Here is a 17,339-nt window from a genome sequence, read left to right as displayed (position 1 = left end):
TGTTAAATGGGTACCCGGTAGGATGCGAAAGCTAATGTGCTTAGATTAGCAAGTGTGCACTTGTAAAAATGATGCACTGGCTGGAATGCTCCCCAGGGAGTGGAGAATGTGCATACATTGTGTGCGGGTAAGCCTGAATCCGATGACCAGGGTAATAATATGATTGCAGGGCCCTCAGGGAGAACAGTATAAATACTGATGAGGCTACCCTTGGTAAACAAGATATTATTATTATTATTATTACATGCAATAATAATAAATGGCATTTATATAGCGCCGTCTATTAAGACAATTCTATTCCAAGGCGCACAAATAAATTATTACCCAGGCTTTAGCCTAACTGCCATTACATTTCAAGGAATTAATTCCTGCCAGGTAACTGTTTACCTCACCTGGTAGATTAATACCTTGCCAAATGACATTAGTGCCGTGTTGGGATGGAACCATGACCTTGGAATTTCAAGTCAAGTGCTAAACCACTCGACTACGACACTGCACAGTGAAGTTTCTAAATTGCAGCAGTCTCAGGAAAAGTTATTGTACAGCTACAACAGGCCCAAATTCTGCAGAGAAAATCCTTGAGCGTTTCAACATCACAAGAACTCCACTTGCGTCTAACTTCATTTCCATGTTGTTGTTCTTGATTTTGAGTCGCGACCCCTAGCCCCAAACAATGTGGATGCTCCTGGACGACCTCTGACCTCTCGCTCGCTGAGGTCAAGCTGGGCAAGTTCTTCATCATACCTGGATGAAGCAGAAAAAATTCAGTTAGATCGAACAAGGTAATTGAAATTCAAAGTAGCCGTTGTTATCAATTTTAAAACAGTAAAATACAGTCCCACTTTTGCACTAGAAGAGCTCTCCAAACACTGCCGAGATTTGTGACGTCACACAAGGGACCAAATAAACATAAGAATACGATGTCCCATGTTCTCTCAATATACGATTCCCATATCAGAGCTCAAGGTTATAGCTTTACGATGTACTTACAGCAGATCATAGTGTCCGTAGCATTCTTTAGGAGGTATCTTGTTCCATCTCACACTGTCAAATGAACAATAGAGAAAGTGCCGGTGAAATGTTTGTCATCTCAGACAACCAGAGTTATGTTAACAGAATTTAAAAAGATACATGGGACTGGAGAGCAGTTTACATGTAGATCTGGGGGGTGTTTCATAAAGATGTTCGTAAGTTACGCACGACTTTACGCACGACTGGAACATGTTCTTGGGTGCTAATCAGATTCTCAATCATTTACATGTAGCACAAGAACATATCACCAGTCGTGCGTAAAGTCGTGCGTAACTTACGAACAGCTTTATGAAACACCCCCCTGGAAAGATTAAAAGAGCTAACGCAAAAATACACTGCAATGTAATGTATAATAAATAGCAGCAACAAAATTTCTTTTTTCCAATTGCACAAACGTAAAAGAGATGTCACAAACTGAAAGATATTTATTACACTGATAAAAGTCATCATACAGTTTCATACATTATCATACAATATAATTTCCCTGAGATTTAACATATGAGCACGTCAGTTTTAGAGCTAGTTTCTTTTTACTTTATAAAGGGATCTGGTAACTTTGTCTCAGATCCTTAAAACAAAAACCTTGATTAAGCTCATGCTGCAATGATAATTATAAACCTTTAGGTTAGTATCAGGAATGCCATGACTTACACAAGCTGATCGCTTGTCTGATTATCAAGATATTTATGATTGAAAATCAAAATCAAATTTTGCGTTTTCCTAATGGTTTTCATTACTCTACAGTTTATCGGGGAAAATGAGTATGGTAAAACTGATCACTCAAAGATTTTTACTTTTTTTTAGGCACTTCATGATCATTTTGAAGCGCAATATTTGTAGGGCTTCAAAATTACACCATATCACAGACAATGACAATACGTAGGGCCATACATCTCAGATTTAACATTGTTAAACGATGCCTTTAAATCTAAACAATAAGGTAACAAAAAGTCTTACTCTGGTGTTTCTCCATTCGGCATGACAATGTTAATGGTGTCGTTGACGAGGTTGTATTTCATAATTCGGTCATTGGCCGTCGTTGATGTCAGTGATGGAGACGCGTTTACCTGGGAGTGAGTAGAAAATATTCATGAAATACTGAAGTCTTGACAGGCATACGAAGCGTACATGATTGAGGGTATTGTACAAGTGCTATGGAAGCGTTTCTGCATCAGGACTATCACAGTCTATAATAATAATAATACAGTCAAACCCTGCTTTAGTGACCACCTGTCTACAAAGACCACCTGTCTACAAAGACCACCTGTCTACAAAGGCCACATTTGTTGTTTCCCTTGAAAATGGTTTCATATTGAATCATGTACTAAAGGAACCTGTCTACAAAGACCACTTTTTGTTGTTTCCCTTGAAAATGGTTTCATATTGAATCATGTACTAAAGGAACCTGTCTACAAAGACCATTTTTTGTGTTTCCCTTGGGTGGTCGCTATAGACAGGTTTGACTGTGCATGAGATTTATAAGCCGCCGAATCTACATGAATCAAATGCTCAAGGCGCAGTTGTGAAGGAAAAAAAAACATGTGCATTATAAACAAAGGAACAGAAGTAAGATAGAGCATACAAAATGACAGAACAATAAATTATATACCGAATTAAACAGATACGTTTTAAATTACTTGAAACACTGATTTGCTATTACGAATCTCACGAGGAAGAGTATTCCACAGCGAAGCCCCTTCTTGAGCAAAGGTTCTTTCCCCTCACTGTAGTATTGAGCTTAGGAAGATCAAGAAATCAGAAGTTATTAGGACATACATATCTGGATGGAATGTCATGATTTATCAAAGTAATATTGTACTGTACAGCAGAGCTAAAAATATGGACACAATGAAATAAAAGCAAAATAATTCCGAACAAAATGTGTTCAGCCATAGAGGGCACCACCAGCCATGGGTATGTTTGGCAAAAGCTGGCACTTCCACTTCCTTTACATATACAATGAGACTATAACTGGAAAGTCTGATAGAAACAGTTTCGGAACCAATAAACTATAAGTATATGTATAATTCTTTGTGACTTTTCTACTCACTTCAATAAGCCATGGTTTTAAGTTGTCATCGATGATGGTGTCATACCCATAACACTCAAAGCAGTGTCTATCATTGGCCATCACAGTCTGGAATGAGAAGACATAAGAGATGAATACCATGAGAGAGAGAGAGAGGGGGGTAGAGAGAGGGTGAGAGAGGGGGAGAGAGGGAGAAAGAGAGAGAAAGAGAGAGGGAGAGAGAGGGGAGGGGATAGACACACAGACAGAGAGAGAGAGAGGGGAGGGAGATAGAGGGGGAGAGAGGGAGAAAGAGAGAGAAAGAGAGAGGGAGAGAGAGGGGAGGGGATAGACAAAGAGAGAGGGGAGGGAGATAGACGGAGAGAGAGAGAGAGAGAGAGGGAGTGGGAGAGAGGGAGTGGGAGAGAGAGAGAGAGAGGGGGGATTGGGATAGACAGAGAGAGAGAGAGAGAGAGGGGGAAGGGAAGGATACACAGACAGACAGAGAGAGAGAGAGGGGGATGGGGATGGGGATGTGGATAGACAGAGAGAGGGGATGGGGATAGAGAGAGAGAGAAAGAGAGAGAGAGAGAGAGAAGAGATGGGATAGGGGAGCAACAGATAATATACACATATATAAAATAGCTCTTAGTCTTTACACACACAAACATGTGATTGTGATTGGTCCACAGCTCCTCAATTCATATCAATTGCAATAATTGTTATTACCGATAGCATATTTCACTCCCAGTAATTCTGTTATGGTTAAATTGATCATCTATTGTCATTGTACTCATTGTACCCATTGTTTGCATCGTCTTAGTCACAATTTGACACAGAAAACTGAGCAGTTTGAGAAAACACAAGGCATGAGATTGCAACTATCCTTAATTTTACATCATAAAGTATACTAAAGGCTATATAATATAACAGATCTTGACTGGTGGGTGTGTGATATGACATCTTTAATTGGAACACAAAGAACTTATACATGTCCCTCTGCACTACAAGTTTTGGAAAATATAACCCACTTCAGCAGTATAGACATATTATTACACACCCTATCAGTCAATATCTGTATAATAAATCTGGGTCCTGTTCCATAAAACTTGTTATCAATAACAAGTGTTGCATTTCTATAACAAATGTGCTACCAGCCAATCAAATTTATGTGATTTCAGTAGTTTATAACCATCATTGTAACTTGTTGTAACTGATATCAATTTTTATGAATTATGATTGTTAGGTGAATGATACTTACAGAGACGGCTCTTAGAGAATGCACAACCTGCCAATTCATCTCATCAAAGAGCTTATCAGTTACCTGTAATAGAAACATGATCAATACAAATTGAATTGAATCAAATTAAATTTAAATTTATTACTATAATCATCACAATATATACAAAGATAAAAGATGGAATATCATAAGCAAATAATTACTGTTGGTGAAGGTGATGGGACAAACTATCACTTCCGAGGCGATCTGGATGTAGCTATCTTTCCAAAGCAAAGCTGAGGAATGATGGTATAGTCATACAGATCGCTGAGGAAGTGATAGTTTGCCATCGCCCGAAACCAAAAGGTGATCACTTTTTCCATCATTTCAGAGCAACAAGTCATCAACTAACAGCTAGCAAACAGTGCATGTAGTTTGTGGAACTGGTGTGACTGTAGTTCGTGCATGACCAAAGTTTGCATACTAACACTAAAAGCGCTTAAAGAGAGAGAAATATGCAACGTATACAATTAAAGTGCATTGCACTGTGTAGATACTATTACTATCTACTGAGTGCAACGCACTTTCAATGAAGATAGTAGTACCATCTACACAGTGTAACAAACCTTTCTTCTCCCATCAATGATGGGCGAACTATCTTTCATCACATGATGTACTTTTCACCAAACATAGAGCAAGATTCTTAGTATGTGGAATATAATATAACAATATTAAAATTTTACCTAAACTGAGTTTAGCTTTGTTTAACTCAAGGAAGAAAATTCTTGTTATTTGTTCCTTTGCAGGGGGGGGGGTTACATCTTACCTCTTTTCCCCGGGTGCCTTCCAGATGTAGTCTCAGGTTCTGAACTGTCCATTTACCACCGTGGTGAGAATTATACTCATCCTGTAAAGACAATAATCATGGTCCAATTCATGTATAACAATGATCCTGCAAGAAAACATTTCAAACAGTTTAGTTCATGTATTACATTATTCATTATTGTGGTACGTGTGTAAAAGCAAATAATTTTTGACAGGAAAAGGAATTTTTTCTAAATAATAAAGAGAGAGATAATTATAGCGTATTCAAATAGAGAATTCAGCTGGCAAAAAGTAAATACCACAATTTTTATATAGATACACTGCAATTCCCGTGCAACAAAACTGAATAATTATGTATAAATTTCAACCTTTATTCTATTATATATTGTACTGTATGGTTTATATACCGGTATGTCATTTTAATTTGTGGATATTCAAGTGGAAAAATAAATAAAATCAAAAATCAAAAGAAATTCAATGTTTATCTATTCAATGAATTACACTCACCCCGTGTTTCTGTATGGACACATTGGTTAGATGTATGAACATGTTATCCAGCTCATTCACATTGGCGTTGTATTTCACAGTACAGAAGCGACAGAATCCTTGCCTGTATCTGAAAAACAGACAAGACAAAAACCAAGAGTAAAACGTAAAGTCACAATAAAGTAGCTTTGCAAAATGCATTGCCACATAAAGATCAGTCCAGGGGGGGGGGGGGGGTGTTTCACAAAGATTAAACATTATGGATAGCCATTTGTAGCCTTAAAATAGAATATATTCAAGAGCAAAAATTAAAGTATTTTAGACTTTTTATAAATTCTGCATCAAGAACATGAAATTTCCTCAATAATAGAAAATATGAATGATTTGAATCAACATTTTATTCCTTTTAAAATTATTTTAAAATAATTTCATAGATGCCAACGGCTTTCCATAATTGTTAAGTCTAACTTAGAGACAAGTTCAACTTAGGATCTTTGTGAAACACTCCCCAGGGCCCCATTTTACAGACCTTGTCATCAGTGACAAATGGCAGTCTTTGTTTATAAGCTAGTGAAATCCGTGCTTCTGATTGGTTATCAGCAGATTGTAACCAATTTGTCACTGATTTTTGTCTTTTGTCATTGAAAAAAGGCTTTGTGAAACGGGTCACAGAATGGGAAAGGCATAATTGTTAATGATACTGATAAATAACTAGATGGAATTTTGACTGCGCACAGTCGAAAATGATGCCTCCGCCATAGAGCAATTTAAACAAGTTTGGAGTTTAAATCTCCAGTGGTTCTTGAGATATCATGATAACAATCTCAATGTATGGAATTTCATAAGTTGACCTCTGTGACCCTTGACCTTTGACCTACGTGCTCCAAAATCTAATCAGATTGTCTTCCTATGGTGATACACACTATCATTAAGTTTGAAGTTTAAATCTCCAGTGGTTCTTGAGATATTATGATATGGTGATACATACTATCATTAAGTTTGAAGTGAAAATTCTCCAGTGGTTCTTGAGATATCGCGATAACGATCTCAATGTATGGAATTTCATAAGTTGACCTCTGTGACCCTTGACCTTTGACCTACGTGCTCCAAAATCTAATCAGATTGTCTTCCTATAGTGATACACACAATCACTAAGTTTGAAGTTTAAATCTCCAGTGGTTCTTGAGATATCATGATAACAATCTCAATGTATGGAATTTCATAAGTTGACCTCTGTGACCCTTGACCTTTGACATACGTGCTCCAAAATCTAATCAGATCGTCTTCCTATGGTGATACATACTATCCTTAAGTTTGAAGTTTAAATCTCAAATGGTTCTTGAGATATCGCGCTAACAAACTCAATACAAGGAATTTCATAAGTTGACCTCTGTGACCTGTGACCTTTGACCTACGTACTCCAAAATCTAATCAGATCGTCTTCCTATGGTGATAAATACTATTCCCGAGTCTTAAGTTTAAATCTTAAATGGTTCTTGAGATATTGTGATAACGGTCAAACGAGACGGACGTACGGACGGACAACCCGAAAACATGATGCCTCCGGCACCACCTTCGGTGGCGGAGGCATAAAAAGTGTAATATATGACAAAAATTTATATACATATAATGTATATACATATAATGGCCCGTATTCTGAAGTCGTGTCTAACTCCTGTTTAACTAAACAGTTGTCTAAGTCCTGTCTAACTTTAGACACGAAGTCGTGTCTAACTTTTTTGGTATTCTGAAGTCGTGTTTAAATAAAGTTAAACAATAAGTCCTGTCTAAGTCCTGTTTAACTTTAGACAACTGTGAGGGGTTGTTTAAGTCCTGTTTAAGGGCGCGATTCTGCTGCTTTTCAACGTCGACGGTACACTCTACTTGCTGACCCCGAACTTGCGGGGGAGAACGATGGTACGTGCATTCTCTAAAATTTCAAATACGTTTTGCAGGATTTTTTCTCGTGTAGTCTAATTTTTTTTCTCGATAATATTAACTATTCTTATCTACTGGTGACATCTTGGAAATTCCATAATCTATAATAAACTAACCATTCTGTTGGAGAAGTGTCTTTTCCGGTTCTTCCGAGCACTGAGGCACTGATAAGTAGTGTGTTTGTCAATCTCAGTGTACAGTACGTGTACTACGTACGTACGTACATACACAAAGTATATGCAGTCTAGTCATTACGTCACGATCACATCACCATGGTACCAGCACGCACACAACTAGCTGTGCGCGTTAATTTATTTATCCGGTGCGCGCACGCATGCGCATTGGGTCTTTCGTCAGAATTAACGCCTACTGGGCATGCGCAGAAGTCGTGACTAAGAGTTAAACACGACTTGCGCAGAACTTAAACAGTTGTTTAGTTAAACACCACTTAGACAGGACTTAAACAGTTGTTTAGTTAGACGAGACTTAGACACGACTTCAGAATACGAAATTTAGTTAGACAGGACTTAGACACGACCTCGCGTCTAAGTCCTGTCTAAGTCGTGTCTAACTAAACAGTTGTTTAACTTTAGACGTGGCTAAGTTAGACACGACTTCAGAATACGGGCCTTTATGTTCATGTCATTCAAATTAATTTATTTGTATGGAATAGCATGTTTTAATCCAATGTGTTGTACTAATATTTTTTATACGAAGAGGGAATTTAATTAAATACAGTGAATTTCTTGATTGAATGAACACGTGGTACAGAACATTCTGTTACATTTCTTTCCCCCTTTCCTCTTCACACCAATTCCTTCTATACTTACAGATAGCACTTGAGAGGTCTGTACGATGTGACGAGGACGTAGATACGCAGATCAAACTTCTTTCCTCCGATCAGTAATGGGTTATCAATATACTTGGAGATTACGTAAGCATCCTTAGCAGATGGTGCTTGGAACCTGTCAATGAAATGAGGAATCTTATTTTATCTCTCTCTCTAAGTGCCATATCGTTTGACTTTGGCGATCATGCTGTTCCACAACCCTCGGCTCCTAGCCTTCTGTATTAGTACCACTCCCAGTTCTTTTACTCCTCTCTCTTCCAACAATTTCTGCAGACTGTCCACCTAAAGTATCCTCCTTCTTCCCCTACTCCTTCTTCATTCTCTAGGCCTTTTTTATGTGTAATGTGAATCATGAACTTCAACTGCCTAATCAGCATCTCACATATCATTTTCCTTTGTACTCCAGCTCGTGTAAGAACTCCCTCATTACCAACTTTGTCAGTCCAGGGGATTTTCATCATTCTTCTTAAAAACCACATTTCACAACTTTCCAAACGCTTTTTAGTATCAGACGCTAAAGTCCATGTTTTACTACCACACGTAAGTACTGGGTAGGTGGTTTTATTTTATATGGTGCGTATAAAGATAAGGTTACCCAACTTAGGTAGCTTCTAATTAAAGAGTTATAACCGTGCGAGCTTGAATCATATTTCATGGCGAAGCCTAGATACAAAGCATCATTTTAAACAACAAAACACTGAAGCACAAGGCATAATTTAACTTTTAAAAGGATTTAAGACCATGCAAAGAAGCATGGCCTGACCGACATTTGTTTCATTGGCTCAAACTTGGTGGGGGAAATGTTAATTATGAATCTACCCTATTGAGTCACTATGAATATGACGTACAAAGAAAGCGGACTAAATATACAGTTCCTCAGGTAGACAAAGGAACATCCCTTCACTGCTATTATGTAAAAATGTGTAGAACAGGCATATTCACCTGTTCTACACATTTTTACATAATAGCAGTGAAGGGATGTTCCTTTGTCTACCTGAGGAACTATATATTTCGTCCGCTTTCTTTGTCCGTCCTTTTCATAGTGAGTAGAGCTAACACTCACGATGAAGTCTTGCTGTCTCTTGACCATTTCTTAATCTGAGAGAGTTTGTTGATCAGGAAGATTCCAATTCCCCTTGCTGAATAAAGAAAAAAAAATGAAGAGGATGAAAACAATTCAAGTGTATCATGAAACAAAATGTAAGAATAAAAATGAAAGAAACATTGGTTATTTTAAAATTGTGACGCACATTGATATGAACTATAGAAGCCTAGATTATAATTATTATTATCATTATTAGATGAATTTTCAATATCCTTGCATAAAGAGATGTCAGGCCTATGATAAAAAGAAAGAGGAGAGGATAAGAACTTTTCAAAAAGTGTTCAATAGAACAAATATAGATTGTACAGTAGGCTTGCGGGTGCACCATGTGAGAGAGAGGGAGAATTGAGGAGTCCTGAAAAGGACTCTCGGTAATCTTTCTTGAGGGTGTGTAGTCCTGAAAAGGACTGTTGGTGTAGTCTTGAAACAGATTGTTGGTTATTTTTCTTAGCTTACATGGTGCACACGCAAGCCTACTGTATCTACATCGCCATGCAAGCCGATACTTACAAGCAGCATCTAGATAGATTGGTAAAAGTAAACGCTCTATATACTTGTATAAAGGAGAGATAGAAGGCCTGAAATAATACTAGCCATTTTACTTTTCACATGAGTATCTTTTTGAAATGATACATAAAATTGAATAGCAGAGAGCTACAGCTGATTTTTATATGAATGTATATTGTTCTCTGTTTATCAATATTCACTGTTCAGAATGACTACAGGATGATTATTCCTTCTTTTAGGAAAGTAGGAAAGTATCTTGGTACTTTTCTAAAGAGAAATGCCAACCACTATTATCAGATCTAAACTCTTCAAACTCTTTTAATAAACACTTATTCCAATACCGGTATTCATCCTTCTCTTTTATTTTCTTAATTTCACATTAAACACAGAACCCCCCTTCCCCTCCACACCCATTTCAGAGTTCCAATTGAATTTTTATCCCATGTTTATCTATGTGAGCACAGAGTAGAGCAAATTCACTTCAAATTTACAACTACAACCATACTACCACCTTATGGGATACTATATCATAACCATTTAGTCAGAAAATATGTACCCCCCTCCAAAAAAGAAAGAAAGAAAGAAGAAATTAAGCAATATAGAACACATTAGCAAGATGTACACAAAGAAATAGAGGGAAGGAGGGAAGGAGAGAGGGAGATATAGGGAGAGAGGGAGGGAGATACGGAGAGAGAGAGAGAGAGAGAGAGAGAGAGAGAGGGGGGGGGGGCAGGGAGGAGAGACATTTTTTTGCATCACAGTTACATTGTATTACCTTTTCCTGTAGGCTTCATGATCCAGGTACTTGAAGGATTTTTCCTGAACTCTTCAACAAACAGGTTGTAGTCTGCTGGCAGCAAGAAAGTGACTGGGATGAAGTCTAAAACAAATTCAAAATGTACACATCAGAATCATGCTAACAACTCTCTACAAGACATAGGTAGTGTTACAGTAGACTTGCTGATGCACCATGTGAGAGAGAGAGAGGGAGGATTGAGGAGTCCTGAAAAGGACTCTCGGTAATCTTTCTTGAGGGTGTGTAGTCCTGAAAAGGACTGTTGGTGTAGTCTTGAAAAAGACTGTTGGTTATCTTTCTTAGCTTATAGTTCTAAGGAGAACTATAGCGCTTGGAGAGGATGGGTGGCAGGAGTGGCTCGACATTTCGAACAGGTTGACTATCCGTCGTCAGCCTACTGTACATCAACATCACCATGCAAGCCGATAATTACAAGCAGCATATACATGTAGGTAGTGATTATACACAATTTAAAAAATAATTCTGTTTAAATAGCAAAACTGTATCATGTACACATTTTAGAGAAGTGTGGGTATCTTGATAAAACAGGATAAGCTATCAAAAGATGACAAAGAACTGTTTTGTCTTTATTTCTATATAATTCTATTCAGGTGGTTATCTCATCAAATCAGATCTCAATTATTAAACATAAGAAAAAGGGGATCATGGGTGACCAATGGGTACCGCTTAGGCATTGTTTGCTATATAGAAGGCGCAAGTAGCTACAGGTACTGCAGTCCCGCTTTAAGAGCAGTACAGTACAGTGCAGTACAGTATAGCCGCGTTATATACATACACTGTACATGTAATTATTGTTATTATTATTTATAACTATTATCATTATTATTATCATTTTTATTATTATTGTTATTATTACTATTATCATTATCGCCGTCGTCGTCGTCATCGTCATCATCATCATCATCATCACCACCACCACCACCACCACCCACCACCATCATCATCACCATCATCTTCTTCATCATCATCATCATCATCATCATCATCACCACCATCACCATCATCATCATCATCATCATCACCATCTTCTTCATCATCATCATCATCATCATCATCATCACCATCTTCTTCATCATCATCATCATCATCATCATCATCATCACCACCACCATCATCATCATCATCATCATCATCATCACCACCACCATCATCATCATCATCATTATTTGTATCAGTATTTACCTAGATGCATGTATTTGCCCTGTTCATCCTTCTCCGCTAGAGGGCTCCCTTCCTTCTCTAGATCCTTGCGATAACGTTTGATGTTCTTCACCATCAGGTCCTTGCGTGTCAGTTCATAGTGGTTTGGAAAATGGTTTAAAACTCTGGTAAAAAAAGAAAGGAGTGTGTAAAGATAATAATAATAATATTTACCTTTTATAACGTGCTTAATACAAATGTCTCTAAGTGTTTACAAATATACTATTACCCCAGTCATTGGATTCAGTGCTTGTTCGCACACACTGTGTGCACGATCTCCACTCCCCGGGGACCATTCCAGCCAGGCGTTACTTGACGCTCAAAAACTGTTTGACCAACAATGACGGTCGCATCCTACCGGGTACCCATCTGGGTGGAGAGTAGCAAGTGCAGGTTAATATCTTGCCAAAGGATATTAGTGCCGTGTCGGGATTCGAACCCTCGACCTTCGCATCTCCAGTCAAGCGCCTTAAACCACTCGACCACAACACTCCCTTGTAATGAAATACAAACCTCAAAAATGTTTTCTAAAGACTAACGGTAACAGATAAGGCAACATTTAAAAAGCATTGAGGCTTCTTGCTTTAAAAAAAAAAAATTGTAATGAAGAAACATGTAAAACATACTGTTAGAAAAGCCTAAAATAAAAAATTTCTGAAAAAATTAAAATAAAATAAAAAAAGATATAGATAACATAACCACATAATTTGACATAAAACGGAAGACACAATATAATTATATATATAGTTTTCAGAAAGAAAAATACTTTTCTTGATAGTTTTCATTTGATAAACAAGTCGAGCAACCATCAAAACTTATGTGAATACATGCTTCCTTTTTGAGGATTACTTGGTCACTGTTGGTGGAACAATTACTTTAAGCAGTCAAAAGAAATGCTATACTTATGATAGGTCTAGAACCTGCACACCCCAATCAGGCCGAGTATACGGCATCTGCAAGTATCTTCATTATTGAAGGAGGCAGATTATCTTGAAGAAGGGAGAAGGAACTTCTAAATTCTTCCAACTTGCCACTGGCATGATTTCAAGATTGTCAAACGTTTCAACACAAGACTTAGGCAGTATAGTTTCTCAATAAGGAGTGTAAATAATTGGAATGCCCTGCCTAAGGAAGTAGTCAATGCTGCCACCATTAACCAATTCAAGTCATCCCTAGAAAGGTATTGGAGAAACAATCCAATTGAGTTTGAACCATACTTGAGACGGGATGCAACAGTAAAGAGGGACAAATAAGCTAAGCTTCCAGTCTCTACACCCAAGTATACCCAAGTATAAGTAGACCCTATAACCAGAATCGCAAAATCTGGCTCTAAACTGACAATGCATTTAATAAAGTCATTTCTGCATGTCGGGTCCCCTCTCCATTCAGAGTTTAGTATGACATAAAACTTCATTAGATCTAGCCTACAATTACAAATTAGTCTACTTACTGATCATCTTGCATGCGATAGCCACTGTCTACATTGAAGATATTTCTGGTTGTCCCAACAGTGCTCCTGAAACAAGGAAAAATAAGGGGAAAAAGGATGAAACACTGATTGACTTAGTTTATAAATTAGTTAGTTTATAAAAGTATGTCGATCTAAGAGACTGTCTTAGACTTGACTTGCCTCGCCTAAGTTGCAATCAGCATTCAAGATTTTGATTAGACGAGATTCTAGATCTAGATCTAGACCTAGACTTCTAGATCCTAGACTCTAGATCTACCTTTTTTAGTTTTTAGAAATTTTATCAGATTTTGGCCAGATACATCATACAACCTAGATCTATATCTAACTTCGAAGGCCTGTGTATGATGAGTGAAGTCAAGTCTAGATCTAGTCCTAGAGACCGTTTTTTAGATTTCGAGTTATTTTAGCTGAAGTAAAATATGCGAAGCACTCGATTCAGCGGGTACAGAGGGATTTCTTCGCCAGCACTTCGGGCGTGCAGCGCGGCGTACGATCACCTTTGCCTCTGGTCGACCGCGTTCAACGTAACATTAAAAATAAGTGACCAGAACCACCCGCTTAAAAGCTCATCTAGATCTAATTCATGAATGAAACAAAGTCTCACCAATAAAAATTCCAGTCATCATCTCCTCCTACTTGAATCCATCCTCGCTTGTCAAAATTCCCTACAAGAACAGTTTTATCCAGATCTGTAGCGTAACGGATTTTGGCTGCCATTTTCGCGTACCGTTGATAAGCGACGAAAATGATGAAAATTAGTCTTGCATCTAAGCTTCATTAATTCTAATATGGATATTGACTGTTTTAAGATTAGGGTGGTGCAGGCGCGTAGCCAGGGGGGGGCGGTGGGGGCGGTCGCCCCCCCCCCCCCAAAACGCCGGCCAAAAAAAAAAGAGAGAGAGAAAGAGAAGAAAAAAAAGAAAGAGGACGTAGGAAGAAAAAGGGAAAAGGAGTCGAGAACGGTACAATGAATCTTCGAAGCTTCCGCGCTTCGCGCGGGAAGGGGGAAACTGAGTTCAAATTAAGAAATATGAGTCGGGAAAGGTACAACGAATCGTCTTCTTTCTCTAATAATTTAATGAAACGTCAGAGCTTCGCGCGAGAGAGGGGGGGGGGGGAACAGAATTCAGACAAGGATTAAGAGTCGAGAAAGGTACAACGAATCGTCTTCTTTCTCTAATAATTTAATGAAACGTCAAAGCTTCGCGTGAGAGAGGGGAGGGACTGAATACAGATAAGGATTAAGAGTCGAGAGAGGTACAACAAATCGTCTTCTTTCTCTAATAATTTAATGAAACGTCAAAGCTTCGCGCGAGAGAGGGGAGGGACTGAATTTAGACAAGGATTATGAGTCGAGAAAGGTACAATGAATCGTCTTCTTTCAAAGCTCCCGCGCTTCGCGCTTCGCGCGGGAGGGGGGAAACTCCCCCCTCCCTGCACCCACCCCCCTAGGGAGCGCGCTTCGCGCGCTTTTTAAGTGATTCGCACGCTTCGCGTGCTCACTACCGCCCCCCCTAAAATGAAATCCTGGCTACGCGCTTGGGGTGGTGGGGGCATTTACAGTAAGTATACGTAGATGGCAATAGCCACTGATGTTAAAAATTTATCTTGAGATACCAAGTCATCCTTTAGATACAAAATATCTACCTTCTAATCAGTCAAAACAAATTATTACCTCCTCATTTTCATTAAAACGTTATAAAATATAGACTAGAAACCCCAAATGACTCCACTCCCCCCCCCCCCCCCCCCCCACTCGGTTTACTAGGGTACGCATAATTATGCTTGTTCCCTCTTTTTGAAGGCACCCCCTATTTTGATGACTGCCAACATTTCCGAACCCCCCCCCCCCCCTTTAGCGGGCTCTTGCGGGCTTTTCCTGCCTTGGAGACCCCCTTAAATCATGAAAAATGCTCTATGTACCCCTCTAAATTCGGAATAATTTCTCAGGAGTCCAAAGAGATGAGAGAGAGAGAGAAAAAAAAAAAAAAAAATACCCCCTTTTTAAAGAAATCTCCGGGTGAAAAGTTAATACACCCCTTTTTTTTTTACAATTTTCGGGCCGGACTTTGTCGCACAAAAAGTACCCCTTTACTGGACATTGTGGTAATAGACCAGTTCACGGTTAGCACATTACTGCAATGACCCACAAATATCCACAGATCTTCAAAACATGAAGAGGTCCCACTTTGTACATTTTGAAATAATCACTCCTACAGCGATGGAGGGGCTATATAAATAGCATTTGTTTCCTCTTTTCAAAGAATACTTCCACCTGTGTATCATGAAGTGCACTGAATGTGCATGAATGCATAATGTTACATAACTTTCATGAGCACGTATCCAGAATATCGCCTCCGTGTATTTCAAAATTTGTTCTGCAATGACCTTTATCTGCTCATGCTCAGACTGCAACCGTGAACTCGCTTATACACGCATGAGGTCCGTCCGTTCTCGGAGTGGGGGGGGGGGGGGGGGGGCGGGCGGGCTCCACTCAAGCTACCAGCAACCTCCTCCTAGCTACTATACCCCATCTACTCCGGCCCCCCCCCTCTTCTTCCTCCTCCGCCTCCTCCACATTTTTCTCTGAATAAACATAAATTTATCAAATAATAATGATAGTAATATGATATCAATAATTGTAGGCGATACCGATTTGTTTTTTCCCTTTCCTCCTATGTTCACCTGATATGGCTTAGGATAAAAACAACACTTAATAATAATAATAAATTACATTTGTATAGCGCTTAATACAAAGTTTCTAAGCGCTTAACAAAAAATTAAATTAAAGTAATGTTAACCTACAAATTACAAGAATATAATACATGATACATAATACAAATTCCTAATAACAATCATACAATAATAATAGTTTATATTTACATAACGCTTTATAGTTAAACAAACAAAATATGATTACATTACATTACATATTAAACAGATAAGTCTTAAGTTTACTTTTGAATGTCTCTAAGGTTGGGGACTCGCGTATTTCATGGGGAAGATTGTTCCAAAGTTGGGGGGCACAGACAGAAAAGGCACGATTTCCATAGCGGGTGTGGGTGCGAGGGCCTGGGGCAAGATGAAGATGTGCTGTGGATGATGATCTGAGACGCATAGATGAAGTACGCGTTATATAGTAGGCCTAGTTGTAGGTGCCCCTTTTTTTCTCTCCAGAAAGTGCCCTTTTGGGGGGTGCCCCCTAGGCCTACTTTAGAAGATGCTCCACCTCCCATGCATTATGCTACTTGGTGATGATGCGGATTTTGGGGCCACGGTATTATTAGTTTAATCGATTTCCATAGTGGGGTATAGAATTTGGTTTATTAGGCCTACTAGCCTTTGTTACAAACTATTTGTTCAGATCAAATATCTATTTAAAAAAATCAAATAGTGCGATACGAGCTGAAAAGTGAACAATATATAATTTAAGATGACCATACGGAGAGTATGGTCTAAATATTATACTTATAATTACATAGATGTCCACAGAATACGATAAGATGTAATGGCAATTCACTCTTAATAATTGTACTACTGTTTTTGCTCTCATTCTGCGAGAAATGTCTGTGCATTTTCAAAGAGTTGAGTTTTGTTAGCATGCATTCTTGTATCCTGTTTTTGTAGGCCTACCTCTTTGACCCGCTCATCGTTTCTTACTATTTCAGAAACAAGATATTATTTTTTTTCTGATTATGATATACAGTGTATTGTTTTAACCTCCGTGTACGTATTTAACAACATGTCTATTACATTTCAGGATGAGACATTATGTTGTATAGGAAATTGATATATTCTGGATCACTTAATTTCAAACAATATTTTTTGTTTAAAAACAAAATAAAAATAATTCAAACATCATAATATTCTTACAAAATGAA

At 38.3% G+C, this 17,339-nt stretch overlaps 1 protein-coding gene across 1 annotated transcript; it reads right to left on the bottom strand.

Annotated features, from left to right (window-relative positions):
• Positions 1-208: 208 nt before the first annotated feature.
• Positions 209-14,222, bottom strand: LOC576275 (probable tubulin polyglutamylase TTLL1). Its single transcript, XM_030989296.1, has 13 exons — positions 14,063-14,222; positions 13,438-13,503; positions 11,970-12,112; positions 10,746-10,850; positions 9,422-9,497; positions 8,339-8,473; positions 5,592-5,700; positions 5,086-5,166; positions 4,302-4,364; positions 3,083-3,169; positions 1,990-2,099; positions 991-1,044; positions 209-744 (listed from the first exon to the last, which is right to left on the bottom strand). Exons 1-13 carry the CDS (start codon positions 14,173-14,175, stop codon positions 621-623), a joined length of 1,266 nt encoding a protein of 421 aa, XP_030845156.1. The 5' UTR covers positions 14,176-14,222; the 3' UTR covers positions 209-620.
• Positions 14,223-17,339: the final 3,117 nt, after the last annotated feature.

Source organism: Strongylocentrotus purpuratus, unplaced genomic scaffold (assembly GCF_000002235.5).
Source record: "Strongylocentrotus purpuratus isolate Spur 01 unplaced genomic scaffold, Spur_5.0 spur5_scaffold_18, whole genome shotgun sequence".
In the NCBI taxonomy this organism is placed as follows: domain Eukaryota; kingdom Metazoa; phylum Echinodermata; class Echinoidea; order Camarodonta; family Strongylocentrotidae; genus Strongylocentrotus; species Strongylocentrotus purpuratus.
The sequence above is the reverse complement of the archived record's forward strand: the minus strand, read 5'-3'. Positions and strand labels throughout refer to the sequence as shown.